At 62.8% G+C, this 27,264-nt stretch overlaps 1 protein-coding gene across 2 annotated transcripts; it reads left to right on the top strand.

The window, feature by feature from the left end:
* The first annotated feature begins 387 nt into the window (after window positions 1–387).
* Window positions 388–26,819, top strand: TMPRSS13 (transmembrane serine protease 13). 2 transcript variants are annotated; one of them, XM_070426151.1, is made up of 14 exons: window positions 388–521; window positions 10,158–10,494; window positions 10,818–10,922; window positions 13,891–13,929; window positions 14,022–14,144; window positions 15,033–15,162; window positions 16,546–16,638; window positions 17,662–17,705; window positions 18,999–19,161; window positions 19,905–20,077; window positions 22,899–22,997; window positions 24,097–24,239; window positions 24,380–24,532; window positions 25,180–26,819. In XM_070426151.1, the coding sequence occupies exons 1-14, from the start codon at window positions 501–503 to the stop codon at window positions 25,204–25,206; spliced, it is 1,650 nt and encodes a 549-aa protein (XP_070282252.1). In that variant the 5' UTR covers window positions 388–500; the 3' UTR covers window positions 25,207–26,819. The 2 variants fall into 2 exon arrangements, with proteins under 2 accessions (XP_070282252.1, XP_070282253.1); XM_070426152.1 differs by lacking the exon at window positions 13,891–13,929.
* Window positions 26,820–27,264: the final 445 nt, after the last annotated feature.

Here is a 27,264-nt window from a genome sequence, read left to right as displayed (position 1 = left end):
GTGGCCTTCTTTTTCCCCACAAGGTGAAGGTTTGCACTGCCTGATCCTGATCCCTGGGTGTGGGCATCCCCTTCTGGGGACAGGTGGTACCTTTGGGTGCTTGAGAGCACCTGTTTTAGGGGCTCAGGTTAACTGGGCTTAGAATGTCTTCCCAGGGCCTGGCCCTTCTTTCAGAATCTCCTTCTACGGAGGCTTCTGGAACCCGGGTCCCCCCACAGCTGCCTCTGTGGGGGCAGGTTCAGGAGGAGAGACAGCCTGCACTCCTTGGCATTCGCTGAGTAACCGGGATGCCTCGGAGGAGGGTGAGGGACAGGTCTGGCTAGTTCTGCCCTGTTGTTTGTGCCTGGGATTACCTCACACTCACCGGCTTCCCCACCCCACCTGGCGGGCCGGCCCTCGGCCTCCAGCCCCCTCTCCCCACATGCCCGAGGAGCCAGGAGCCAACATGGACCTTCTTATTGATATCAGCTGAGTCTGGAAGCCTCATCCCCGGGGAGGCCATGGAGAAGGACAGCCGCCCGGTAAGTTGCTGGGCCGCGGGCCAGACCTCCTGGCACTGAGGAGGCAGGGCTGGGCTGGAGGCGGGCGGGGCCCTGCCCCCTGGGGGCCTCAGGGGTGGGAGATCTGAAGGTGCCTTTTCTACTGAGAAACTGCTTGAGGTCAAGACCTCTTGGACCCTCCCAGGGAGGAGAGGTGACCGGCCCTGGGTCTGTTGGAAGCACCCGGGCTGTGTGGCTGGGTGCGGGCTGGCGCCTGTAGCCTGGGAGCACCCAGCCAGGACCCGTATGCTGTTCGGTGTCACCTCTGCTGGTCTGAGACTCACGGAGCCTCGGACTTTAGCTGGCTGCTGGGTTGTCTTGGCCATCCTCCCAGACTCCTAGCCCTTCCACGGTTCACGTGTGCTTTTCAGACCCAGGGGATTCCCACCCGCCTGGGGCACTTACTGTGGGGCTGAGTCGGCTGCATGCCTGGGGGGCCTCCTGGGGTCTGTCCACAGCCCCTCCTGCTGCAGGCAGGCTCCTCTCCTCGCCACGGGGGGGGGGGGGGGGGGGTAGGAGGGGGTAGGCGGGGGAGGGGGGGAGCAGCGAGTGCTCTGAGGCTCCCGGGACTTGGCTCACCTGGGCCCCCTTTGGGCTCCCAGGACTTGGCTCACCTGGGCCCCCTTTGGGCTCTCGGGACTTGGCTCACCTGGGCCCCCTTTGGGCTCCCGGGACTTGGCTCACCTGGGCCCCCTTTCTGCCCTGAGGGCCGCTCCTCAGGAGCTCTAACCTCCTCCTCTTGCTCTTTACTGAGGGGGTGGGAGCAGGGAGTCTCTGGGAAGCAGAGGTGATGTTCAGCTCGAACGGAGCTTCATCTGGGACGTGAAGGGGCTGCGCCCACAGTCCCAGCCTGGGCCTTGGTAACTTGCTGGCTCTAATGTGATGGTCCCTAAACGCAGAGCGGGGGAAGGGTGAGCTCTCCGAAGGGGCAGGGCCCGTCCCGGGCAGGGTGATGGGCAATCGGACTGGGCAGCACCTGTCCAGGGCCAGGGGCCACACGGAAGGGCACTGGAGGAGCGCAGGGTGGAGAGCGGGCTTTTCATTATCATGGAGCGAGTGTGTGGAGGGGGGCGCCATGTGCATTCGGGGGGCTGCGCTAACTTATACCAGAATGGAAGATGTGCACTCCGACTTCCTTATTTAAGTTTCTCAAATGTACCCCTGTTTAAGGTAGAGCTGCCAAGACAGGAGCTGGAGGGGCGGATTGGGGGCGCAGGGGGAGCTGCCGGGGGGTGAACACTGAAGAGGGGCGGCTGGGGACCTGCCCCTCCAAGGCCCTGCCTCCTGGCCAGGGCTTCCTCGCAGAGCAGCGCCCGCAACGGCTTCTCTCCACCCAGGGCTGTGAGGAAGGTGGCGGCTGCGGCCGGAGCCTGACAGCGCCTGTGAGGTCCGGGAGGGTCTCGGGGGGTCTTGGCAAAGGGGTGAGAAGGCTCTCAGAGCCTCTGTTTTCAAAGGAGGAGCCTCGGGGTGTGGTGGTGGAACACGGGCCACGTCCCAGCTCAGCTGTGACGGCCTCTGTAACATGGAGTAACAGTGTCTACTTGAGGGTCTTAGAACAGTTCACCTGGAGGCTCCTTTAGAATAGCGTCTGCCATCGCTGGGGACAGACAGACAGACAGACAGAGGCAGAGACAGGGGCAGGGGCAGGCAGAGATGGATTCATAGAGCAGGGCTTGTTGTCACCATCCTTATGCTCTGGTCCCGGCTCCTGTAATAATGTGGGCAGCCTTCTCTCCATGACTGTGTTTTTCCGCCGTCAAATCAGAGGATTGGACACCTGGCCCTGGAGGCCCCTGGAGGCCCTGGAGGCCCCCTGACCACAGGGAACGGGGTGGCAGGTGCACCCTATCAGAGTGCACTGGTTTTTTAAAAGCGTGCACTTGGTGTTTTCTCGAAATAAGCCACATTCCCCGAGCTCGCAGAGTGAACGTTTATAAAAGAGAGGCCGACGTGGACCATGATGGAATGATCCTTTGCAAAGCGGACGCTCCTGTACTTTCTGGTATTTTCTTAAAGTGGCCCGGCTCCAGCCCGCCCGAGGCCGTGGCGCCGTGGCCTGGACAAGGGCTGGAGGGCCCCGGAAGGGCTCAGCTGAGGCGCCTCCCCAGCGGGGGCCGGCAGGTTCCCAAGACGGCGGACCCGCCGTGCCCCAAAGTGCAGGCACCTTCAGGACCCGGCACCGCCGCGCATTCTGCCGGCACGCGCCTCACCTCCGACCTCTGTCCCTGTCGTCATGGTGCCCGGCAGACCTCCACCCGCGCCCTCCTGCCCTCTGCCCCCTGCGCCCTCCGCCCTCCGCCCCCGCCTCGTCCTGTGCTGGCCCCTGGCCACTGGGATGTGTGGGAGTGTGTGGGGGCGCGGGCGCTGGGCAGGAAGGCAGCTGATGTAACAATAGCCACTTAACCTAAGTGCCTTGTTTTGGCAACACAGCTTCCTCTTGGTGCCCGGCAGTGGAGGTGGACTGTGCCCAGCTGGGTGTGCAGGGTGCTGGGTGGGGGCGCAAGGGGAATCAAGGAATCCCGAGCCCTGGGCTTTGCCAGCCAAGGGGAGGCCTGGGCGGCCGGCTTGTCTGACAGGGAGCCTCATCATATACCAGCATCGACAGGGAGGCCCCTGGGGGGAACTGAGGCAGCAAGTTCCTAGATCACCCAATGCTCTTTGCGTGGCAGCAGTGGCCACTCGATGTCTTTAAATGATTTGATGAATGAACAAATAATAAATGAATGAAAATGAGTGAATGGCCCTGGCTGGTTTGGCTCAGTGAAACCAGCGTCGGCCTGTGGACAGAAAGGTCCAGGGTTTGATTCTGGTCAAGGGCATATGCCCGGGTTGCGGGCTCGGTCCCCACTGTGGGGTGTGCAGGAGCAGCTGATCAGTGATTTGCTCTCATTGATTTTCTCTCCCTCTCCCTTCCTCTCTGAAACCAATAAAAATATATTTTAAAAGAAAGAAAGAAAGAAAGAAAGAAAGAAAGAAAGAAAGAAAGAAAGAAAGAAAGAAAGAAAGAAAGGAAGAAAGAAAGGAAGGAAAGTGAGGGAACGAACGCAGGGACAGGAGGTGCTCTGAGTCTGGCCTCACCGGGTGTGTAGGAGGCCCCACACTGCGGCGACCCTAGGGCTCCCGGCGTGACCCTCATGCTCTGGGTGGCAGCAGGCGCTGCCTTGGCAGTGGAAGCTGAGGCGGAGCCCTTGCCCACAACTGGAAACGGGTTCTTCTCTGCTGGAAGTGGGCGAGGGACCCAAGCCCTGACCTGGGAATCTGGCTCCCAGGCCCCGCCGTGCGCCCTGGATGCCCTGTGGACCCTGCCAGGAGGCTGCTGGCTGTCCAGCCCCTGGTTTTACAGATCACGGAGCCCAGAGGGGTGTGACTTCCCCGCAGGTCGAGCAGGAGCGCAGGAGCAAAAGCAAGAGGCCCCGTGCCCCCACACCTGGAGAAAAGAAGCCTCGTGGCCCTGGCTTCCTAGTCTGGGGCCCCGTTTGACTCCAGGCTGACCGAGACCCTGGGGTTAACATGGTGGCTGGCGGGGAGGAGGTGCTGGGAATCGGAGGGAGCCCACGGTGGTGGGGTTTCTCTTGGCCCAGGGAGGGGAGAGCAAGGGGGAGCCTGGGCTGAGCAGTGAGAATGGGAAACATGATCTACCCCATCCAGTGCGGCCAGCACCACGAGGCCCCTTCAGTCCCGGCCAGTCCACACTGCAGTGGGCTCTGCGGGCAAGGGGGCTGTTAGGTCCCATCAAAGGGGCCCCTGAGCTTTCCTGGCACCCCCAGTGTCTCCGGGGGGCTGGGGCACTTCTTCCTGCCTGGCCCAGAGCACTGGGGGGTCGGCCTGGGGCCCTGCCTGTGCCCACTCCTTTGAACACCCACGACACTCCGGGTCACTGGGAGAGTGAAGCTGCCATAGGGCCTGGGTCTGGGGAGGGCCTGCCTGGCACGCTGAGCGGGCAGCAGGCAGTGGGCGAGCACTTCGCCAGGCAGCAGCCCAGGGGCCGGGGCCGGAAGATGCCACTGCATTTCTGGGCCTTAGCTGCCTCAGCAGTAGGATAGAGACTTGGACTAGAGAGCTTGCAAGGCCCTTGGGGCTCTGCCAGCCTGTGCCAGCCTGCCCTGGGCTGAGGCTGAGGGGGACCCCAGGGCACGGGCTGGACTTGCGAGGCCCCGTGGACCTGCCCTCGGGCTGTAAAGATGCGTGGGAGCCGCTACTGCAGGTGGATGTTGTTTAGGGGCCCGGGGAGCAGTCTCCACGCAGAGCCCAGGGCTCAGGCCATGGCTGTGGCCGGGGGGCCGTGACGTCACTCAGCCCAGCCCCTCCACGCAGGCCGAGGGGCTTGTCGACTCACTCCCATCCCCCACCAGGTAGGGCCTCTGGGCAGAGTCTGCCACAGGAAACCTCAGATTCCCTTCACCTCTGAGGCGGGAGCTGCCGCCAGGAACGGGGACAGAGGGCAGGGAGCTCAGCACAAGGCATCTGGGGTCTCATCCCTCCTGGGCGCCAAGATACTCCTGAGCGACTTTGGATAAAGCACATCAATGGTTTGGGCCTCTACTTCCTTGTCTGTGAAATGGGAAGAATAATCCTCATTGGCTCCTGTCCAGGAAAGTTCTTAGAAAGAGTCCCCGCTCTCTCCAGCCCTCCCACCCCCTGCCTCCTGGGGGCCCTGCTCCGCCTGCTCCCTTGAGGGGCTGGGTGAGTTTTGAGTGGGACGCTTGGGAGCAGCCTGGGGAGTCCTGCTCATGATGTGGGAGGGCTCATGACTGTGTTCCCCAGGCAGTCACCACAGAGACCGGCCGGGGGATGGGGAGGACAGGCAGGGCCAGGAAGGAAAGATTGGCAATGCCGGGCCAGGGAGTGGGGGAGTCGCCTCTGTCTGACTCCACCCTGTCACACGCTGCCCAGCCGGCAGGTGAGGACCCTGGAGCTGCAGGCAGGTTGGGGGAGCCTGGGCCCCGGCCCAGGAGTTGTCCTCTGAGCCTCATTCCTGGTCATCTGTGCGCTGGCCAGGGCTCGGAGGTGGGCTGGCCTGGGCTGGGCTCTGCCCTGGAATCTTAACACCTTGAACGAGATGTCTCCTCCCCCTCTTCCCTGCGGGCTTAAGGTATCTGCTCAGAGGTGCAGCCAGCCTCTGGGAGGGAGGCATGGCGCTCCAGGAGTTGAGGAGAGGGAATGAGTTCCTGGGCTGTGGGTTAGACGCCGGGGGGAACCTTCTCGGGGGGCAGCAGCCTGTGGAGGGGGAAAGGATGCCTGCAGAGTCTCCTATCGGGGTCCCAGAACACGGGAACGCCGCCTCGCTCCTGCTGGGGTTTGAGCTGAGCTTCAGAGTTGGGGCTGGAGCCCCAGCCACCCCGGTGGGTGCTTCCCTGTGGCCTGGGCAGCCCTTCCATGCTGCTGTGGCTGCTGAGGCTGCTGTGGCCGCTGTGGCTGCTGTGGCCGCTGTGGCTGCTGTGGCTGCTGTCCCTCAGTCCCCCCGGGCAGTTCTCCGGTGAGGCTTGGGGCCCACACCCCTCCTGCCTCTCACCAGCTCTGACACACAGTGCCAGCGCTTCTGGGCAGGGGCCTCCAGGGCTTCGGCTCTTTCTGGATCTTGCCCTTCGTACCCCACCCCCAGCTTCTCCCCCCCCCCGACCCCGCCGAGTCCTGCACCCCACACGTCCAGACCCTGGGAGACTAAATGGGCCACTGAGCTCCAAGGTTCTGAGCCAACGGTTTTAAAGAGCCTGGCCGGGGGCACTCACCACCGCTCTGGACCCCCGGGGGCTGAGCTCAAGATCAGTCCCATTTCCATGTCTCCCAGCTGAGAGAGGAACCCCAGGGCGCCTTCCAGGCCTCTCCTCCCTGCTTCCTGCTGGTCGAGGCATGGGTGGGTTGTGGGCCGCCTGCAGGTAGAGCGGGCAGACCCAGCACCAGGGCCTCTGCCTTCCTGGTGCCCCTGCCACCCGCTTCCCCTCCCACTGCTCCGCCTCCCCAGTCTTCTGAGTCTTCCTCTAGGCCCTGCCTGCCCCAGGCCCCTCTCCTGGGGCTGGCTCTCTGTTCCTGCCACCGCGATGGGGCGACAGGACCAGGCCGTGGGGTCCTGCTTGGGTGCAGTCAGAGACTCTGAGAGCCCGACAAGGTCACCACAGAGTTCAGGGCGGCAGGCATGCTCCACAGGAGCCGTGTGAGAATCGGATGGAACAATGGGGGGACGCTCACGGCACATTGTAGGCCCCACAGCAATGAAGGGACACTGTGGGCCCCTTGGGCACCGTTGTCCAGACTCGGCTTCTCCTGGTTAGAACCCGAGCCCTGGCACGCGCCTGAGACGGGAATGTGGCATTCCTAACATTCCTAACTACTTTGGGCCTCAGTTTCAAAACCTGTACAATGGGCTTCTCCCCCACAAAGAGCCACCAGGAAGTGGAAATGGGACCGAGAGAAGCACCCAATGGGCTGCTGTCTCCATCCGGCCACACGTGCTCAGCCCGGCTGCTCACGCCGACCCGCGTCCCCTGCGGCCGAGGCAGGACTTGCTCCACACAGGCATGAGCCTCTCTCAAGGGGAACTTACCTGCCAAAGTAACCAGTTAGGGAGGGAAGTCATATTTAAACACATGGTTTTCATTTCTAGCATCTTTAACAAACAGATAGACAGACAGACCCCTGCCACCCAGCTGATAGCCACCAAGTCCTGACTTCACCACCACCGGCCACCGCGATGCTCTGCGCAGGGACTGGCTCGCCGCACACGAGGAGGCCACGGTGTGGGGGCTAAGCCACCGCCAGAGTCCCAGCCACCTCCCGGGGGCTTGGGGCTGATATTGCCACTCCCTGCACCCGCCTGGCCCAGCCTGGCAGGTCACCAGGCCCAACTCCGGTTCCACCAGCAAGTTCACAAGACCAGCATCCCTATGGGAACCCCAGCCCCCCTCTAGGCTCCTCGAGGTGCTCCTGGCCCCTCAAAGGCCCAGCCCAGTCCTCCAGCCATGGCACCAATGCAGGTGAGCCCGGCATGGGCTCCGGCTGCTGACGGGAGAAGGCAGGGGCCTCGGCCGCACACGGGCGTGGGCTTGACTCCTGACTGTAACTCTGAGCATGCTCGCTGAGTTGGGTTTGTTCGTCTGTAAAAAGGTACTTCCATCCTCAGGGCTGGAGGAGGACCCCCGAGGCCGAGACATGGAAGCGAGTTGAGCTCTCACACCACCGGGCTCCTAGCATTGTCCTGTTTGAGGGAAGGGAACTCCCTCCCTGAGGCCGGGGAAGGCGCGGGGTGAGAACGGGGACCAAGGCCTGGCAGGCAGACGGCCACATGCCAGGTCCCAGGCAGACACCAAGGTTCGGCCAGCACAAGTGCAAAGGGTTTTAGTCTGGCCTTTGTCCGGCACCCTCACTTCTCCCTAAGCTGAGCTAGCACTGCCAGCAGCCCTCTGGTCATGCCCTGTGGCTGTCACCGCTCAGCTCGCTGCGGGTGCCGGTGCAAAGGGGGAGAGGAATGGCCCTCCCACCAAGCTGCCGTGTGCCAGGCGGGCAGGGCTCTCCCGCTGACCTCAGTGGACCCTCGGAAGCACCCGTCCTACTCCCCAGATCGAGAACAAGAACAGGGAACGTTAAGTGGCTGTCCCAAGGTCACACAGGTCATGCTGGTGGCCCAGGATCGGCCTGCCTGCCTGGCTTCCGTGTGGTCAGCGGCTGCCCGCCACCTTCCACACGGCCTTGCCCGCTCTCCTTGCCCCCCCAGTCCTGTTCCCTGGGGGCCTCCAGGGGCTGATGTGTTTTCATCCTCTGGAACCTACACAGCCCGGGGAGGGTGCCGAGCTCTGGTCCACTGGGCTCAGCATGGCAAGCAGCCACCCTTCAGGTTCCTGAACACACGTGAGGGTGTCCCTGCCGCTGCTGGGCATCAGGCCGCGTGCGTTCACCGGCGTGTGGGATCAGGAGGGCGCCTCCTCCTTGAATTCATCCCACAGGCTCCACAAACATGGGGCAGTGACCACATCAGCGACCTCTGACGCTTAGAAGAGAGAATAAATAAAATGGAATGCAACCCACCTGCCTGGGAGGGATGAAGCTGCTGCCTGGGGCTGGGTGTTTGCATGAGAAGGGCTTCTACTAGCTGGTGGGCTGAGTGAGCGCGTGCAGGGCTGTCCAGCTCCGTGGGCGGGGAGGGAGGAGACAGGTGCGGGGCCCAGACCCTGTGCCCTCCGCTCACCTGCAGGCTGAGCCCCCGCATTCCTGCGGCTCCTGGAGACCATCTCAGCAGCCGGTCAGTGCTCCACAGAAATGACAGTGAGAGCAGGTGTGGCCCCTGGGCCTGTCAGCTCCCAGCTTCCCCTGCGCTCTGGGGGCTTCTAGAGGGGATCTGAGAGGCAGGGATGGTGAGGAGGGTGGAGAGGTCTCCACAGGGGCAGAGGGAGGTGAGAAGGGCCCTAAACTGGTGAAGGGCCTGGTGTTGTGTAGACTGGGGCTTGAGGCCAGCAGAGGCTGTGCACGCCTTCCCCACAGCCTGACCACCAGGCTCCCTCCTCCAGATGTAGCCATGGGGGCGTGCAGGCGCAGGCTCAGACGCAGGCACAGCGGGTCTCCGGGGGCAGCGGAGGGCACATCGCCTGCTGGGACCACGCTGCACCATCTCACACGGCCCCCCTCAGAGGCAGCCGCCCAGTGGGAAGGGCAGGGCCCCCAGAACCTGCCTTCCTGGGCTCACACGGGGCTCCGCCAGCTTAATCATGTTGCTTAGTCGCTCTGTTCTGCAAAATGGGGATGAGAATCCCTACCTCAGGGCTGTTCTGGCGACGAGACAAGGAAATACACAGAAAGCAGTTAGAGCCCCCCGCCCCGCTCGGTGACTATGGGTAAATGAGTGCGCCCGCAGCTGATGAGGTTCCGGATCATGTCCGAGGGGGGAGGCTCAGCCCCGTCCGCACCCTCTCCTCCCCCTGCACCTGCCTTCCTGGCCACACCCTCTCCTCCCCCTGCACCTGCCTTCCCGTGTCCCTCTGTGCCGTTGCCTGCATGCTACCCCTGCGTGTGTGTGTGGGGCGGGGGGCATGTGTGTGGGCGTGCTGTGTTAATTCTGGGGTTACTGAGAGTAGGGGGTATAAGGCAAGTCAGGGCTTTTCTTAAGCTGTGCCGTTCACACGTCCTGATGACAGCTCATGGTAAGACCAGTGTCACAGGCCAACACACACACAGAAGGGGCCGGTGCGGGGAGAGGAGTGGAGGGGACAGGAGGGCTGGTTACCACCTCCACGAGAACCACAGCTCTTGGCCGCCTTTGGGGGAGGAGCCGGCCCAGCTGCCTCTCCTGTGAGGGGCCTTAGACACGTGGAGCCAAAGCAGGTGCCCCCACGCCCCAGGCAGATGGCACTGCCCTCTGCCCACCTCTGCAGGGCCTGGGACAGGGAGAGACTGAAGGGAGCTGGGACTCTGGGCTCATTCCATCCCTGGACCCTCCTGTCTTCCCACATATTCCCCCTGCCCCGGCCCTGCCCTGGCCCTTCCCCCCCGCCCCATGGGGTGGCCCTGCTCCCCTGCCCCGGCCCTGTTCCTCCAGCCTCTTGCTTCAGAGCGGTTCCCTGGAGCTCAGAGGGCTTGCAACTGGGTGGCTGGCAGGGATGCAACCTGAGGGACGCCTTTGCTCCATTTCAGAATGCTTCCCCGGCAAGGACTCCAGCCCGGGCATCACCTTCCAGGTCCTCCTCCGGCATGTCACCGTCCGGCATGTCACCATCCGGCATGTCACCATCCGGCAGGTCACCGTCCGGGAGGCAACCGTCCGGCAGGTCACCATCCGGCAGGCAACCGTCCGGCAAGTCACCGTCCAGCAGGTCACCGTCCGGCAGGTCACCATCTGCCAGGCCGGCCTCCACAGCATCCCCTCCGAGGAGAGTGCACCTGGTCAGAGCAACACCCGTGGGGGCCACACCCATCCGGGCCTCTCCTGCCACATCAGCACCAGCCACCAGGGCCGCCGGGGAGACCCCAGGTGAGGGGCCGGCTGCAGGAGGAGAAGGGGGCCGTCCGTGGGGGGAGGAAGGCTCGGCCTTGGCTTGCCGCTCCTCCTCTGCGCCCTGGATGGCCATGCGTGGGAGGAAGGGAACGGTCAGGGGGCAGCAGGGGACTGGGCAGGGAGGGGCCAGAAGGAGTCATTCATGCAAAGTGGGGAGGGGCTGGAAAGCAGATCCGCAGGGGGAGTCGCTGTGGAGGCTGCACAGGGGGGTCGGGTGCCCATCTCGAGGGCACGGGCTCCAGCCAGACCCCACAGGCAGGCCCCTCCCACCCTCACCTCCCACTGCCGCCTGCCCCTAGGTGCCCGCTCCCCCAAGTTCTCCTGGCAGGAGGGCCAGAAGCGGCTACCGCTCATCGGGTGCGTCCTGCTGCTCATCGTGCTGGTGGCTTCCCTCATCCTGCTCTGTGAGTGGACAGGCGGGGGAGCATGCGCCATGGGGGGGGGGTGCTGTGGGGGGGTGCACCATGGGGAGCATGTGGCCATGGTGGGGGTGCTGGGGCACAGCGGGAACACGGAGCCACCACTGCAAACGGCCTCCGACACGGTGCCCCCAGGCCCCTCTGAAGCCTGGGTTATGAGTGTGGGGAGTCAGAGAAGCCTGGGCTTCCGGCCCTGTCCCTCCCCCTGAGCCGCTCCCTGGGCAGGTTGGTGCACCACTGAGAGCTCAGCTTCTGTATCTTTAAATTAGATGGAATTCATTTGTTCACTCATTCATTCATTCACTCATTCATTCAACTTACTATGTGGCCAAGAAAGTCTCGTAAAGACTTCACGGGCGATGAGGAATCAGTGAGATATGGCACAAGGCCTGGCACAACATCCCACTGGGAAAAGCTGGTTATTACAAAACAAACACAAGCGCTCCGATCAGAAGTCTCGGGGCGTTTCCGTCACTGAGATAAGTTGTTCTGGGTTGAGGAGTTCCCCTCTTTGGAAACGACACTCAGGACGTGTCCCGGGCCCTCTGTCAGGGGGTCCACTACGAACCCAGCACAGTGGGCCTGGGAGGGGGGCACCCTTCTCTCTGTGAGCAGCCCTTCTCTCTCCCCACGCACCCTGCCACCTGCCTCATGTGCCTAGAGAGCCCCCGTGTGTCGCGTGGGTGCGCCTGGCCAGGGTGAGAGAGCTGGAATGCAGGGAGGGCTGGGGGTGCTGTTCAGGGCCAGCTGTGGGGGGAGGGGGGCAGGGCCGTTGGAGCGAGGGCCATGATGGGGGGCCGTGTGCTGGTTAGAACACGGCTTCGGTGCCATGCAGACCTGCCGAAGCACGGGCTTGTGCCTGCCCAGCTGGTGACCTGGTAGGTTAGTAATTTCCTGAGCCTCACTCCCCACCGGCCCAACGAGGTGGAGGCGTGGCTGTCACGGTGCCTGTAAGCCCGCCACGTGGGTCCACATGAACCTCGTCCAGGGCTCGGGGCTTGCTGCCCGCTCTCCCTCCTGTTCCCGAAACAGGCACCTCCAGGGGACCCCCGCCTCCCATCCATGGAGAGCCCTAGGAAGAGCCTCCTGGCATAGCTCCCGAGTGCCCCCGCATGCCCCAGTCCTCTGGCCAGTATCCTGCCAGCACCAGGGAGGGGGTCACACTAGAGCCCAGGCCTGACTCCCACCCAGAGCTTTCCCCACACGTCAAGGGGACCATGGCCCATCCAGGGCACAGGCCGTGGGAGGGGAGTGGGGCATGGAGGAGAGGCACATCCTGCAGATCAGGAGGGATTGGCGTCTGAACCTGGAAGGAGCAGTCACACAGGACCCCCTTCACCCCGGGGGTCACACAGGTGACCTTCACCCTCGGAGCCACACAGGTGACCTTCACCCAGGGGGTCACACAGGTGACCTTCACCCTGGGGGTCACACAGGTGACCTTCACCCTCGGAGCCACACAGGTGACCTTCACCCTGGGGGTCACACAGGTGACCTTCACCCAGGGGTCACACAGGTGACCTTCACCCTTGGGGTCACACAGGTGACCTTCACCCTTGGGGTCACACAGGTGACCTTCACCCTGGGGGTCACACAGGTGACCTTTACCCTGGGGGGTCACACAGGTGACCTTCACCCTGGGGGTCACACAGGTGACCTTCACACAGGTGACCTTCACCCTGGGGGTCACACAGGTGACCTTCACACAGGTGACCTTCACCCTGGGGGTCACACAGGTGATCTTCACCCTGGGGTCACACAGGTGACCTTCACACAGGTGACCTTCACCCTGGGGGTCACACAGGTGACCTTCACCCAGGGGTCACACAGGTGACCTTCACCCAGGGGTCACACAGGTGACCTTCACCCTGGGGGTCACACAGGTGACCTTCACCCAGGGGTCACACAGGTGACCTTCACCCAGGGGTCACACAGGTGACCTTCACCCTTGGGGTCACACAGGTGACCTTCACCCTGGGGGTCACACAGGTGACCTTTACCCTGGGGGGGTCACACAGGTGACCTTCACCCTGGGGGTCACACAGGTGACCTTCACACAGGTGACCTTCACCCTGGGGGGTCACACAGGTGACCTTCACCCAGGGGTCACACAGGTGACCTTCACCCTGGGGGTCACACAGGTGACCTTCACCCAGGGGTCACACAGGTGACCTTCACCCTGGGGGTCACACAGGTGACCTTCACCCAGAGGTCACACAGGTGACCTTCACCCTGGGGTCACACAGGTGACCTTCATCCTGGGGGTCACATAGGTGACCTTTACCCTGGGGTCACACAGGTGACCTTCATCCTGGGGGACACACGGGTGACCTTCACCCTGGGGTCACAGGTGACCTTCACCCTGGGGGTGGAGAGAATGGTGGGGCGGGGAAGTAGGGTCAGGGCCGGGACAGGCGGGTGAGAAGTCAGAGCCGGTTTCCCTGGCCTCCCAGGGCCGGTGTGTCCAGGCGGAGGGCTGACAGCTCTGGTGTGGAGTCAGCCGTGAGGCGGAGACGGCTTGTGAAGCGTGTGCGTTTGGGCACCAGCATCTCCCGTTGCTCTTTGAGTGGGAAGATATTTAAAAGCACAGCGACAAGTCGTGGGGCAGGAACCGAGTGTAGGAGACAGGACATCCAGGAGCTCCTGAGGCCGAAGGCCCTCCGTGGAGCGCAGGCAGGTGCTTAGACATGTCTCTGCCTCACCCTACAGAGCAGAGGCACAGAGGCCGAGGGGCGCGGAGGGGCTCTGGGCCTGGAGGAGTGGTGCCCTGGCCACCGCTCTGGCCGGCAGCAGGCAGGGGAGCTGGCGGGGCAGTCCCCACGTCCACACCTCCCTCCCTCTCTCTCCTTCTCTCTCTCTGGGTGGCTGCTCAAGCCGGCCTGGTGCTGCCCTGCTTGCAGGAGCTTTCTGGAGCATTCTGGAACATTCCTGAGTAGCCTTTTTCTCCATACAGATGGGGGACGAGAGCCCCAGAGTTCGAGAGGGATTGCAGGTCGGTGTCTCAGAACCCCGGGCCTCGGGCTGCTCCGCATCTCCTCGCCGTGGGGCTGGCGGTGACGGCGCTCTGTGCTTCATCTTTTCCAGTCTACTTCTGGAGGGGCCACACGAGGATCAAGTACAAGGAGGCGGTGGAGAGCTGCCCCCGGCACGCTGTGCGCTGCGACGGCGTGGCCGACTGCAAGCTGAAGAGTGACGAGCTGGGCTGCGGTGAGCAGGCTGGGTGTGCATGTGTGCACATGAGTGTGCATGTGTGAGTGTGCATGTGTGTGCACATGAGTGTGCATGTGTGTGCATGAGTGCACATGTGTGTGCATGTGTGTGTGTATGTGTGAGTGTGCACACTCCGGTGACTGCAAACTCGAATGGGAGGTGATGGACAGTGAATTGGAGGATTTGGGTTCTAGTCCTGGAGGCTTGTGTTTGAAACCTGGCCTTGAGTGCTGTGTGAGGCAGGCAGATCGCTTACCTTCTCTGGGCGTTAGCCTATGTGCCCCTCCTCTTTGCCCAGCACGTGACCTCTGACACCCCCTGTGGTTTCATGGAGGCACGTTGTTAGTGGCCGGCCTAGATAAGCGCAGAGGTGGTGCTGAGCGCCGGTTCTCAGTGGCTTTTGCAGGCTGACTGTGTGCGGCCCCGATGTGGACGACTGTGGGGGCAGGGCCCCTCCACTCTGCCTGCACGTTTACATGTGTCCTGCCCATGTCCGTGTCCATCTGTGACTGAGCCTGTCTAGTGAGGACACGGTCGGATCATAGATCACACCCCCCTTGTCACTCTCTCTTTTGGGCACGTCACTGCCTCTCGGGGTGACAGCTCCTGGCAGCGCCTGCCCTTGTCCCAGTGATGGCCCAGGTCCTGCTGAATGGAGAGCCCTCTGCCCCGCCCCCGCCCCTGCCCTGCCTCTGCCCTCACCGCGTGTCATGCGCTTCTAAGCACTGGCTGATGCTCCTCACCTCCGGGGCCAAGCTCCCGGGCATTTCCCAGGCCTCAGCGAGGGCTCTCAGGACAGGTGCCTCTCAGAGCCTTACTCAGCTCATGCCCCAGACGTGGCGCCTCCTGGGTGCTGAGGGCCCCTCTGCCCTTCTCGCCCTGCAGTGAGGTTTGACTGGGACAAGTCTCTGCTCAGAGTCTACTCAGCCTCCTCCCACCAGTGGGTCCCCGTCTGCAGCGACAGCTGGAACAGCTCCTACTCGGTGAAGGCCTGCCAGCAGCTGGGCTTTGAGAGGTAACCCTTCCCCCACACCCGGGGTCCTTCCGGCTTCAGGGATGGCTCAGCTCTTTGCAGGGGCAGCTCAGGCGCCTTGCAGAGATCTCATGTTCAAATCACTCTTGGGGACCAGGGCTGAGGGCACTAGCTCGGAGGCCCCGGGGCGCACACGTCTGGGCCAGCTGTTTCCATGCGGCCAGCCCGGAGCTCTGCAGTAGGACCCACTTGTGTGGTTCCCTGCCCCTCATGCCCTTCCTCACAGTGAGTGGCCACTGCAGCCCCTGAGGACACAGGCATCTGGCAGGTCTCGCTTCTGGGACCTGGAAGCTCAGGCTGTGCAGCCCTTCAGTGGACTCTGAGCTGTGGCAGGGGTGGCCCGGGCTTGAACTCACCAAATGGGAGTGAAGTGGGCAGGTGCGGCCAGGGAAAGACATGAATCTCTGGCTGACGCCAGGAGGTGGAGGAGGGGGAGGAGGAGATGTGACCTTCTGGGGTCCAGTTTGCAGGCCACATGGTCACCTCCATGCTCCCTCTTGGTCTGTGTCTTGGAGTCAAGTAATGTTGGGGTCTGTCCATGTGAGCGAGGTTGTGGGGAGAAGAGCTTAGGACCTCACTGAGGGCTCTCTGTGGAAGAAACTGCTAGAAAACCAGGCTGGGGGACGAGGACTTAGACCCAGCTCTGTCCCTGCCTCCGGCTCAGCGTTCCCACCTGGGAAGGGGAGTCTGGGTGATCTTGTCAGGAGACCGTGGACATTTTTTAAAAATGTATGTTTTTATGGATTTCAGAGAGGAAGGGAGAGGGAGAGAGAAACATCAATGATGAGAGAGAATCATGGATCGGCTGCCTCCTGCACGCCCCCTAACTGGGGATCAAGCCCGCAACCGGCCATGTGCCCTTGACCAAAATTGAAGCCAGACCCTTTAGTCCATAGGACCCTCTATCCACTGAGCCACACCAGCCAGGGCTGATGAGAGTCTTTAGGTGCCGGGTCTGGGTCTGCAGGTCCAGGGAGGTGCCGCCGCCGCGGGTCCTCGGGTCACAGTGCGGGTGGAAAGGGCCAGGTCAGCGTGTCTCAGGTGAAGCGCCAGGGTCCCCCACAGAGCCTGTTCCACCCCAGGACCAGATCCCCGGTCCAGGAGGGCTGGGGCAGGGCCTGAGACTGCATTTCCAACAAGTTCCCAGGCGGGGCCGAGGCTGCAAGGCTTGGCGTGATCCTAACTGGGCCAACTATAGGGCTAGGGGGGCAGTTGGGGTTAGGTGGGCGGGGTCAGACCATATGGAGCCTGACAGCCCCTGCCCCCCAGCCCCTCCCCGTCAACAGGGCAGGCCAGGACCATCAGGGGGTGGAAGAGGACCCTGTATCAGAGGGCTCACTCTCCCCCTCCCCTCTCCCCTTGCAGTGCTTACCGGACAGGCGAGGTGGCCTACAGGGGTGCCACCAGCAGCTTCTCCATCTCCCAATACAACTCCACCCTCCAGGAAAGCCTCTACAGGTGAGGCAGCAGGCCAGCTGCCTGGCTGTGAGCGGGGGTGAGGGGGGTCAGGGCTGTGACGTCAGGGAGCTCCTCTCCCTGGGCCTCTCTGAGATCCGGCCTCCGGGAGCCCATGTGAGTGTCAGGAGCATCTCAGCACCGGAACTCATTCGCCACCTGCCCCCTGACTCCTTCTGCAGAGAGCACCATGGGGTCAGAGGTGTCCCCAGAGTTTACCTGGTTGCCAGAGACACTTAGTAAGTTTGGGGACCAGCAGTCAGCCAGCTGTTTGGAGTAAACCCTGCTGCAGGGTTTGGGCGGGCGGGGGGCGGGGGGGGGGGGAGCAGCAGCGGGGAAGTGCCAGGGGCCTGCGGTCAGGAGCAGGTGCCCACCCGGGGGCATGGCCTCCCCCTGAACCTCCTCATCAGGTGTCAGCTTTGCACTGCGGCCCCACCAGGTCCCACCCCACCGAGAGGGCGCCTGGGGGCACTCCACCAGCTGGCAGTGCCTACCTCCGGAGAGGGGAGATGAGAGAAGAAGCAAGGCTCCCAGAGAAGGGGTGGGAGGGAGGGAAAGGAGCCAGCTGCTCCTGGTGCCTGCCTTGTGTCAGGCAGTGCCTGCTCTGTGCCAGGTGATCTGCAGGCACCTTTGCTGGCAGTGCCTGCTCTGTGCCAGGTGATCTGCAGGCACCTTTGCTGGTGAGCATCATGGAACCTGCCAGAGGAGGGTTAGGCTGCCTGCTCTGTTGTGGAAGAAGCTGGGACAACAGAGTCACCAGTTCAGACGATGGGAATCTGGTCAATGTGTGCAACCACCACTGGAAAGCGGGGGTTGGTGTGGAGAGAGTGGGGAGGGTTTGACTGAGCTGTTTCCATTCCTGGTGAGCGCACTGGAGGGGCCTCCCACCACGAAGGAGAAGGTCAGAATCTCCATGTTTTTGTGCAAAAGAAATGGGATAGGAGCTGAGCACGAGTCAACCAGGGAAGGCTTCTTGGAAGAGGTGGCTAATGTGCCCTTTTCCCACCTCTGTCTTTCCTCCTTCAGATCTGAATGCCCTTCCCAGCGGTACGTCTCTCTCCAGTGTTCCCGTAAGAAAATGCTCCTCCTCCTGACTGTGGCCTGTGGGGGTGGGAATCCGGGGCAGAGAGGTGGGGCCTCTCTGGGGACCATGGCTGGCCTGGGGTCCGCCAGGAAGAGGGGCTTAGCCAGCAGGCCTGCTTCAAGGCCAGGGTTCCTGGAAGGCACCTGGACAGTTCCAACCGGCCTTCTCTTTCCCTGACCTCAGCCCAGCAGCTTCGCTCCTCCAGAGAAGCACTTCTAGACTCTGGGTTCTGGGTTCTGGGCGGGGGCAGCAGCCTGGAGAGCAGGGCCGGCCCACTGACAGCCCCTCTAGCCACAGGCAGAAACCTGGATCTGGAGCCAGCACCCCTGGCGGTGTTATGTGCAAGGCGCTTGCTGTATCTTTACAAGCATGAGCAAGTTTGATTCCCGGGAGGCAGGCACTATTACTGCCCCCTCACCGAAAAGAAACGGAAGTGTTTACTTGCTTAAGGTCAGACCTCTGGTGGGGGAGGAGCTGACCTCTGACCTAGGGTCTGACCCTGAAGCCCAAGCTGGTCATTGGTCCCCGAGAGGACTGTGTTCTCAGCAATGGCCAGGTGGGGTGCTCTTCTGAGCGGGCCCGGGCACGCGGTGCTAGGGACGGAGTGCCACCCAGACACTCCGGTTCCTCACGCTGTCCCTCGAAAGAGGGAAGAGCCCATCTGCACAGACCCCAAGGCTGCCCTCCTTATCCACGGTTTTGGGGGGATGACTCACTCCAGGAGATGCGGGGAAATGTTCCCTGGGATGAAGGGCCCCCAACAGCATGAACTGACCCACTGAGGAACCACGTGGGCACCATGCCACCTGTGCATCATGGGAAGTTTGTCTCCGCTAGTATTAGGGAGGGAATGGCGATCCCAGCACAGCGCCTATTAACTGAGGGTCATGGGAGATTGATCTGTTTCTTGAGCTCCTGACAGCAGCCCCGAGATGTCCCGTGGCAACCCCGATGCCCGCCACCGTGCCCTGCACAGGCCCAGCATATCGGGCACTTATTGGGCATTTGTTGAAATTGAGGAAGAGTGAAGGGGGCAGAGGAAAGAGGGACCTGCCTGGGATCAAACTTCCTGCTGGGTGTTCCCAGGAAGCTAGCCGCCACGGGGGCTCCTGCCTTGGCAGGAAACACTGAGCCACATCAGACTAAGTGGGCAGAGTGGTGCCCACGGGCGGGTGGGTGCCCTCGGGACCGGGCTGCCCGAGCCTGCCCTGGGCCCAGGGAGCATGGCAGGGCTCGGAGAGAAGCAGCGCTCACGGGTCATCTTCTCTGCTTCCCCCAGACTGCGGACTGAGGGCCATGACCGGGCGGATCGTGGGAGGGGCACTGGCCCCCGAGAGCAAGTGGCCTTGGCAAGTCAGCCTGCACTACGGCACCACCCACATTTGCGGGGGCACGCTGATCGACGCCCAGTGGGTGCTCACAGCTGCCCACTGCTTCTTTGTGTAAGTGCCGAGGGGCAAGTGATGCGAGGGTGCGGGGTTCGGGGTCACCGGAAGGGCTGGTGTGAGGCCGCCCTCCCCTCTCCAGGGGCCCTTGGTCCTGGGCGTCTGTTCTGCATCAGGCCCAGCCTCAGACGATGCTTTTGCTTGGTGGCCCCAGGGAGAGCGAGGAGACAGGAGGAGCCTGCCCTGAAGGCCAGGCACTGGGCTCCTGGCTGCCGGTTCCTGGAACCAGAACTTACAGGAGAGGAGCCTGGGGAATCAGGACACTGTCTGGGGAACTGAGGGCTGGGGGAGGGGTCGGAGTGGCAGCCAGGCGTGTCCGTGAGCGGTGGGCAGGGAACGGCTGGAGAGCCGCTGCGAGCACCCTGCCCAGCAGTGAGTCCTCAGCGGCTACTCTGTCCTGCCTAGACCTCTGCTTCTACTGAGGACAGTAATACTGAAATGTGTATGCTCCCTGACTTGATCTTTGGGGGCGTGCAGAGGAAACAGGGGGTGACTGCTCCCAGAGATCCTGCTCGGCCCCTCCCTGTCCTTTGGAGGGTGCAGGTGCAGGCTCGGGGTGTCTTGGGGGCGAGAGGCATTGCTTTGCACCCCTGAGCTGAGACAGGGCGCCTCCGGGGGCCACGTCCCCCATCCTCCTGCCACCAGGCTGGGGCCCGCAGCACAGCTCCTGTGTAGCACACGCCGCCCTGCGGGGGGCTGGCGGGCAGGTGACTGGTCTTGCTCCCCTGTGGCCCCTGCAGGACCCGGGAGAAGATCCTGGAGGGCTGGAAGGTGTACGCCGGCACCAACAACCTGCAGCAGCTGCCCGAGGCGGCCTCCATCTCCCAGATCATCATCAACGGCAACTACTCTGACGAGCAAGACGACTACGACATCGCCCTCATGCGCCTCTCCAAGCCCCTGGCCCTGTCCGGTGCGTGAGTCAACGCCGGTCACACCCGGTCTGGCTCATCGCAGCCCTCGCCCTGGCAGCATCTGCTAACCTATGGGGTGGGCAGAGCTTCAGTGTGTGGAGTCGGGCGCAGAGGGCACTTAAGGGGACATCGTTGTGTTACAATTAGGGAAACTGAGGCCCAGAGGTGGAAAAGGAGTTTGCCCGGATGGCACAGCTTACATGGCAAGCTGGTGCCGAGCCAGGGCATAGGATCCCTAACGAACAGGTCACATGTTTTCCCCGTTAGTCACGGAGCCTCGCGAGGGGCAGGCACTGGGAGGCGTGTGACAGCCGTGATCGCGCTGGCTCTGCACAGCCGGTCCTGCGGGGCAGGTCTGTCGTCAGCGTAGTTTACATGGAGGAGAGGGAGCTGTGGCGGCAGCTCCAGGACCGGCCCGGTGGTCCGACTCCCCAGCAACACTCTTCCCACTCAGCTGCGGGCGGCGGGGCTGGCCCGCGGGGGACACCTGGGAGTCAGATGCCAACAACCAATTGCCATGCGGTGGGGGCTAAGGACCAATGGGGCACACGAGGAAATGCCCCTGAAGTTCTCAGGGGACCAAGGAGGGCGCCACGCACAAATGCACTCACTCAGTCGTTCACTTGCGACTACGGAGTGCCCGCTTCGAAGTGGGCTCCGGGGTTGCCAGTGCAAATGGAGCTGACAGCCAGGGAGCTGAAGGTGGGGTGTCGGGGGCGGAGCCATGGGCCCAGTGGGGGCAGGCGGGACAGGGAGGCTCTCCGAGGAAGGCTGGCTCAGCGGGCCGGGTTGCCGGGAGCCTGGGCGGCTCTGGTCCATCCGGCCGTGCCTGTGCTCTGGGCCTGTTGGCTGCCTCTCCTGCATGTCACCTCCGGAGGCGGGTGGTGAGTCAGAGCAGTGAGCGAGCTCAGCAGGGTGGGGTGAGGAGGAGGGAACCTTGGTGCAGCCTAGCTGGCCGGGCCTGACCCAGAACTACCCCTACCCAAGCCACAGCCTCCTGTGGGCGTGACCTCCGTCCTCCTCGCGCTCCTCCAGCCTTGTCTGCGGTGCCCCTGCCCTGCCCTGCCCCCGTACACACAGGAAAGGGGCAGCGAGTCTGCAGGGCCGGAACAGGCCTTTCCGATGCCATAAAGCCATCTCCACCTTCTGCAAGGCCCGGAGGACTCACAGCCCCGGTGGGGCCGTCCTGGGGTCAGACCCTGGACCTGACCCTTGGCTTAGAAATCAGAGCAGGTCCCGTTGGCCACACGCAGGCCACGCACCTTGCGGTCACAGAGCAATTGGAGAAAACTCATGGAAACTCACTGGGAAACTTAGTTTCCCCATAAGATTAGCGGAATGTGTAACGGGTACAGATGTTCCAGACTCTGTGTTGCAAAAATAGGGACAGTATATTTTAAGAGATGGTGTTTTGCATATTTTGTTAATAATTGATACTATCCCTTCACTTATTTCTTGTTTGTTTACTCTGAGGCAGACAGGTATGTTAGATGCCAATGTGCAAAGCCCGATTTATAAGAGAATTTCTTTAAAATATGTTTTTATTGATTTCAGAGAGGAAGGGAGAGGGAGAGGAGAGAGAGAGAGAGAGAGAGAGAGAGAGAGAGAAAGAAACATCAATGATGAGAGAGAATCATTGACTGGCTGCCTCCTGCACACCCCACACTGGGGATAGAGCCTGTAATCCGGGCATGTGCCTGACTGGGAATCGAACTGTGACCCCCTGGTTCATAGGTTGACGCTCAACCACTGAGCCACACTGGCTGGGCTATAGGAGAATTCATTCTCCCTCCTTCCTTCTCTCTCCTTCTTTCAAAGTTTGCTGAGCATTTATATTCCCGGTGCAGGAAGCTGCAGTGAACAAAAGCAGCTGAGAGCACAGCAGACATGTATCCGTGCACATTGTCTTCTCAGGAGCGGGAGGTGGTGGTCAGTGCCCCGCGGCCTGAGGAAGAGCGTCCTCAGAGGAGGCTCGGAGTGACCCACAGCAGCCCCCCACCTGCTCATTGCCTCTGAGGCGGGAGGAGTGAGCAGCGGTGCTGTGGCCTGAGCCTCGGAGGGCTCCCTTCCTGCCGGGAGAGGCTGACTGACCCCGAGGGAGAGCCTCAGGTCCCTGCCACCGGCCACCGGCAGGGGCCCCCCAGATCAGGCTGAGCACGCCCCGAGACAGCGTGGCCATCACACTGGACGTAGCCTGCGACTGCTCCTTGCTCTGAGGGACAGGCAGGGGAGAGACGGGCAGGAGAGCCACCCTCGGGGGTAGAGACCCCCGTCACCCAGGATCCTTTTGGTCCAAGGCATAGACCTCTGCCCACATGGCACCCTCTGGCACCAGGATGCTTGGGGAACTCTGGTAGCACCCTGAGGACTGGGGGGGTCGAGATAAAGTGATTGGCTCTAGGCGGTTTGGCTCAGCAGATAGAGCATCGGCCTATGGAGCAAAGGGTCCCGGGTTCGATTCCGGTCAAGGGCATGTACCTCGCTCACAGGCTTCTCTCCGACCCAGGCCCTGGTCAGGGTGCATGCAGGAGGCAACCAATCAATGTGCTTCTCTCACATCGATATTTCCCTCTGTCTTTCCCTGTCTCTTCCACTCTCTCTAACATCAATGGGAAAATATCCTCGGGTGAGGATAAAAAAGAAAGGAAGAAAAATAAAGTGATGGGTCAGTGCCAGCCCCGGAAGACTCAGAACTGCTCTGGGGACCAGGAAAGGCTCCTGGGACATTAGTCCCTCCCCCTCCACTCCCCCCCCCAACCCCCACCCCCCCCCCCAGCGCGGAGAGCTCAGTGCCTCCACTGACGTGCGATCCCCTTGCAGCTCACATCCACCCGGCCTGCCTCCCCATGCACGGACAGACCTTCAGCCTCAATGAGACCTGCTGGATCACGGGCTTTGGCAAGACCAGGGAGACAGATGGTGAGAGGCGGGGTGCTAGGCTGTGTGCGTGTGCACATGTGTGCCTGTGCGGGTACCGTGTGTGTGTGTGTGTGCGTGCAGTGTGTGGGGTGACGTGCTGGGTAGGTAGGTAAGGGCCTAGCTAATGAGGGTTTGGGTCTCTGACCTCATGGGCCTGGGTAGGACTGTGTGACCTGTGTGTACGTCAAAGCAGTCATGTGACTGTGCCCTCCGGCTAAGACCACCGTGAAACTTCTAGATCCGCACAGGTGGGGCTCTGCTCCTGCCCGAGTGGGACACTCGCCACGGAGAGCCAGGGCGCCTCCCAGCAGGGGCATCGGGAAGGACTCGGCACAGGGCCTGGGGCTTGGGTTTCAGGGGAGCTGTCTCTAGAGTGGATGCTGTCGGGGAGCAGGTCTGTGATCCCGTCCCTGAGTCATCTCGTCTGGGGCTGTGGCCACACGGGGTCTGCAGCTGCCATTGGCGAGGAAGCGGCGGCTGTCCCTCCTGGTGAGAGGGTGCTGGCACGGCGGTTTGCATGGCAACCTTCCTGCTTGCGCCTGTGCCTGCCCAGGTTAGGAAGTGCCCATCGCGGCCCCGGAGCGGCCTGGTCTGACATTGGTCCCGGAGCGGCCTGGTCTGATGCTGGCCCTGTAGGTTTGTTTCTAGGCGCAGGAGACCGCCCAGGCCTGTCTGCCCCCCATGAGATGCAGGCCGGGTTCCCCTGCTCAGTGTGCCTGGCCGGGGAGCTGCTCTTTCTGACCTCGGCTCTCGGGCTGACCAGCTGGGTGACTGGCCGTCTCCATCTGCAGATGGGCCAGCTACACCTCCTCCAGCCCGTAGTTACTGGAAACAAAGGGAGGGCCCTGGGGGATGGCGCTTTGAGCACGGAAAAGCACCGTGCAGCATGCTAGGCAGACTGAGAGGCTGCGTGTCTGTGTCCGTCTGTCTTTGTCATGTGTAGTGAGCTGTGTCTGGCGTGAGGGTGTGTGTGTGCACATGTCTGGGCCGCCAACCCCAGGGATGGTGCCTTCCATGCCGAGGGGCTGAGTTGGGGTCCTGGGCAGTTGGAAGTCCGGAAGCTGACATCTGACCCCCCCACCCCCCGCACTCCCTGAAGAGAAGACTTCCCCCTTCCTGAGGGAGGTGCAGGTCGGCCTCATCGACTTCAGGAAGTGCAACGACTTCCTGGTCTACGACAGCTACCTCACCCCCAGGATGATGTGCGCGGGGGACCTGCGGGGCGGCCGCGACTCCTGCCAGGTGAGCTGCTCCGGGTGGGGCTCAGGCTCCGGGACCCAGGGCTGTGGGGGCGGCGGAGGTGCTGATCAGAGGGGAATCGGGTGCCCAGCTTCCTGCACAAGGCCCCTCCCCCGCTCTGCTGATGGGTGTACTCCCCACAGGGGGACAGCGGGGGTCCCCTGGTCTGCGAGCAGAACGGCCGCTGGTACCTGGCAGGGGTCACCAGCTGGGGGACGGGCTGTGGCCAGAGGAACAAGCCCGGCGTGTACACCAAAGTGACGGAGCTCCTGCCCTGGATATACAGCAAGATGGAGGTGAGGCTGCGGGGCACTGCCGGCGGGGCAGCACCCACAGGGGCACCGGGAAGAGGGCCCCTTCCCCGCTCTCAGCGGGCCCCTCACGTCCCCCTACCAGGGGGTCACAAAGCGCAGAAGACAGGACAGGACAAGGGTCACACCCTGGGCCAGCCCCACGATAGGTACTCTGTGCTCCTCGTCCTTGAGCGGAGCAGGGTCCGAGGGTTCAGGGGATGGGCCTGCGGGGGTGTGGCCAGTGCTGCTCCTCTCCCTGGGATGGGGGGGGCGCACTGTGCATCTCACAGGCCACGGACAGCTGGGGGACGGGGGAGGGGTCCAGGGAGGAGGGAGGGCTCCCCTCCTGGAAGTGGGTCCCTGGCAGAATGGGGGGTGTCAGGAAGTGGAGGTTCACCCCTCCAGCTGAGCCAGCCCTCCCTTCCCGGGCCAGTGTCTGAGCTGGAAGGCCGGTGCTCTGCCTGCTGAGGGCAGGACAGTGGTGCTCAGAGGGGACGGGGAGCCACCGGGGCTCAGAACCCGCCGCCATGGCTGTCCCTTCCCTCCTCTCCGAGGGCCGCCAGCCGACAGGCGGGCTGAGTGGAGGCTCTGAGTCGCCGTGTCTGGCTCGTGGGCCCCGGCTCAGCCTCCCCTGTGTCCCTCCCCCACAGAGCGAGGTGCGCCTCCGGAAGCCCTGAGCGGCCTGCCTACCTCACCTGCTGCTGGAGGCTGCGAGGCCGGCCATGCGGCACCTGGCTCAGTCCACCGGGCCCTTCTCCGGCCGCTCCCTGCCTGCTGCTCAGCGGACATGCAATGTGTGTGTGCGTGTGTGCATGCGTGCATGTGTGCATGCATGTGTGTGTGCTTGGGGCTGTGTGCATGCATGTGTGCACGTGTGGGTTGTGCGTGCTTGTGCTTGCTCTCCCAAGATCTTCAGAAACCAGGAGGGCGGTCAGCTCTTCCCAAACCCCAGGCTGGACACCTGGGAACCACAGTGTGGCGCCTGGAGACACCCACAGGTGTGTCCCGCAGAGGAGACGCCGGGAAGGGCCTGGAAGGTCACTTCGGGAATTGTCGCCCCTCTGACCTGGACTTGGAGACTGTCCTAGAACACGCAGCCGCTGGCAGCCCGGTGACACCAGCACGTCCGGGGTGGTGACGGTCTCGTCGGAGCGCCCGCCGTCCCTGGCAGGAGGATGCTCCGTTGGCATCGCCAGCATCTGCTCCCGCCGGCCCACGGCGCTGTGTGTGGAGCCTGGCCGCGCCGGCCGGGCTGACCCGGGAGACAGGGGTCACCGATCGTGTTTGGTCACGGCAGTTGGGTGTGGACTTTACTTTATTTTTATATTTAAGAAACAGAGTTGGATGTATTTTTAAAGACTCTCCCCAAATGCCTGCAGATAGGAGAGCGAGCACGCTCAGAGCTCCCAGGACCCATGGGCCGAGCCTCTCCGGGGCTGGGGCAGGTTCCCGGCCTCTGGGGCTGCGGGGCTCCTGTGCCTCCTCAGGGAGGTGAACCTCAGGGAAGGGGGCAGACCTAGGGCAGAGAGAGCCACACTGGCGCTCACTCAGGGCTCCGCCCAGGGCATGAGGAATGGGCGCTGCTCCTCCTTGGGCCCCGGAGGCGGGGAAGCCGTCTGGGGACTTCGGAGCTTTTTCTCCGCTTTCTCCATTTCCATCTCTCAGCTCTTTCTGAAACATAACACTGACATGAATGTTGCCATGGAGAGGACGCGGACACTGCCTCCAGGGTCCCCCTCCCCAGGGCTCTTCTGAATGCTCCCCTGCCCGGACCTGCGAGCCCTCAGGGCACCTGCCTCCATGGCAGCCCCAGGCCTGGACCTCCCGGCCTCGCTCCCACTCCTCCCGTCCGGTTCTCCTCACCTGGCCTGGGCCTGTCTGGTGGTGTATGGCTCCCAGAGGCAGGACCCAAGCAGATCGCCCCACCCAGCCATGGCAGGCAGCTGCTTGGGGAGGTTGCCTGGAAGAGCAGGTGGAGTGGCGAGTGGCTGGGCAGCGTTGGAGGGCTGGCCACGTGCTATGAAGGCTGGGGTGGAGGGCGGGCAGCGTGACCTCCTCCAGCCCCCAGCAATGGCCGTCAGCAATAAAAGTTGTGTGAACACGTTGTCACTGGATTGGTCCTGGTACCCGAGGTAGGAACTAGAGAAGGCCCACGCGGCCGCGCAGACACGCAGTGTGGGTTCTGAGTGTTGGTTCCTCTGCTCCGGGTTCGGCTCCCTTCACTGTCGCTCCTTTATGGACTCAGGCACCAGCCGTGTCAGCCTGGTCTGGACCAGGTGCCCCTACCAGGCCCGGGGACATGAAGACACGACGGCAGCCTCAGGTGCGCACAGCTGTGACTGACACGGGGGCGGCTGAGGCTGAGTCTGGGCACCGCACGTGGAGCACGGATGGAACAGCCACAGCTGCACCCACAGAGGCTGAGGAAGGCCTCACAGAGGAGGCGAGGTTTGAAATGAGTCTTCAAGGGCAGGCGAGCAGACCGAGCGGACGGAGATGGGCAAGGACACTCGGTTCTGTCCTTCCTCTCCCTGGCCGGCCTCCTTCTCCGCCTCCGACTGTGCGGGCTCAAGGAGGGGCGTGTGCACAGGAAGCCCCAGAGCTCACTCAGCTATTCCCACAGAGATGGGTGGGGGGCCCCTGGCCTCCTCTGAGAGACGTATTTCTTCTTGCTCTGCCCTTACTGTTCCCTGCGTTTACTATGCTGACCTCAACCATTGTGATCCCCCTGGTGG

Source organism: Myotis yumanensis, unplaced genomic scaffold (genome assembly GCF_028538775.1).
Source record: "Myotis yumanensis isolate MYYU_CA2020_CCGP unplaced genomic scaffold, mMyoYum1.0.hap1 SCAF_10, whole genome shotgun sequence".
NCBI classification, from domain to species: Eukaryota; Metazoa; Chordata; class Mammalia; order Chiroptera; family Vespertilionidae; genus Myotis; species Myotis yumanensis.
The sequence above is the reverse complement of the archived record's forward strand: the minus strand, read 5'-3'. Positions and strand labels throughout refer to the sequence as shown.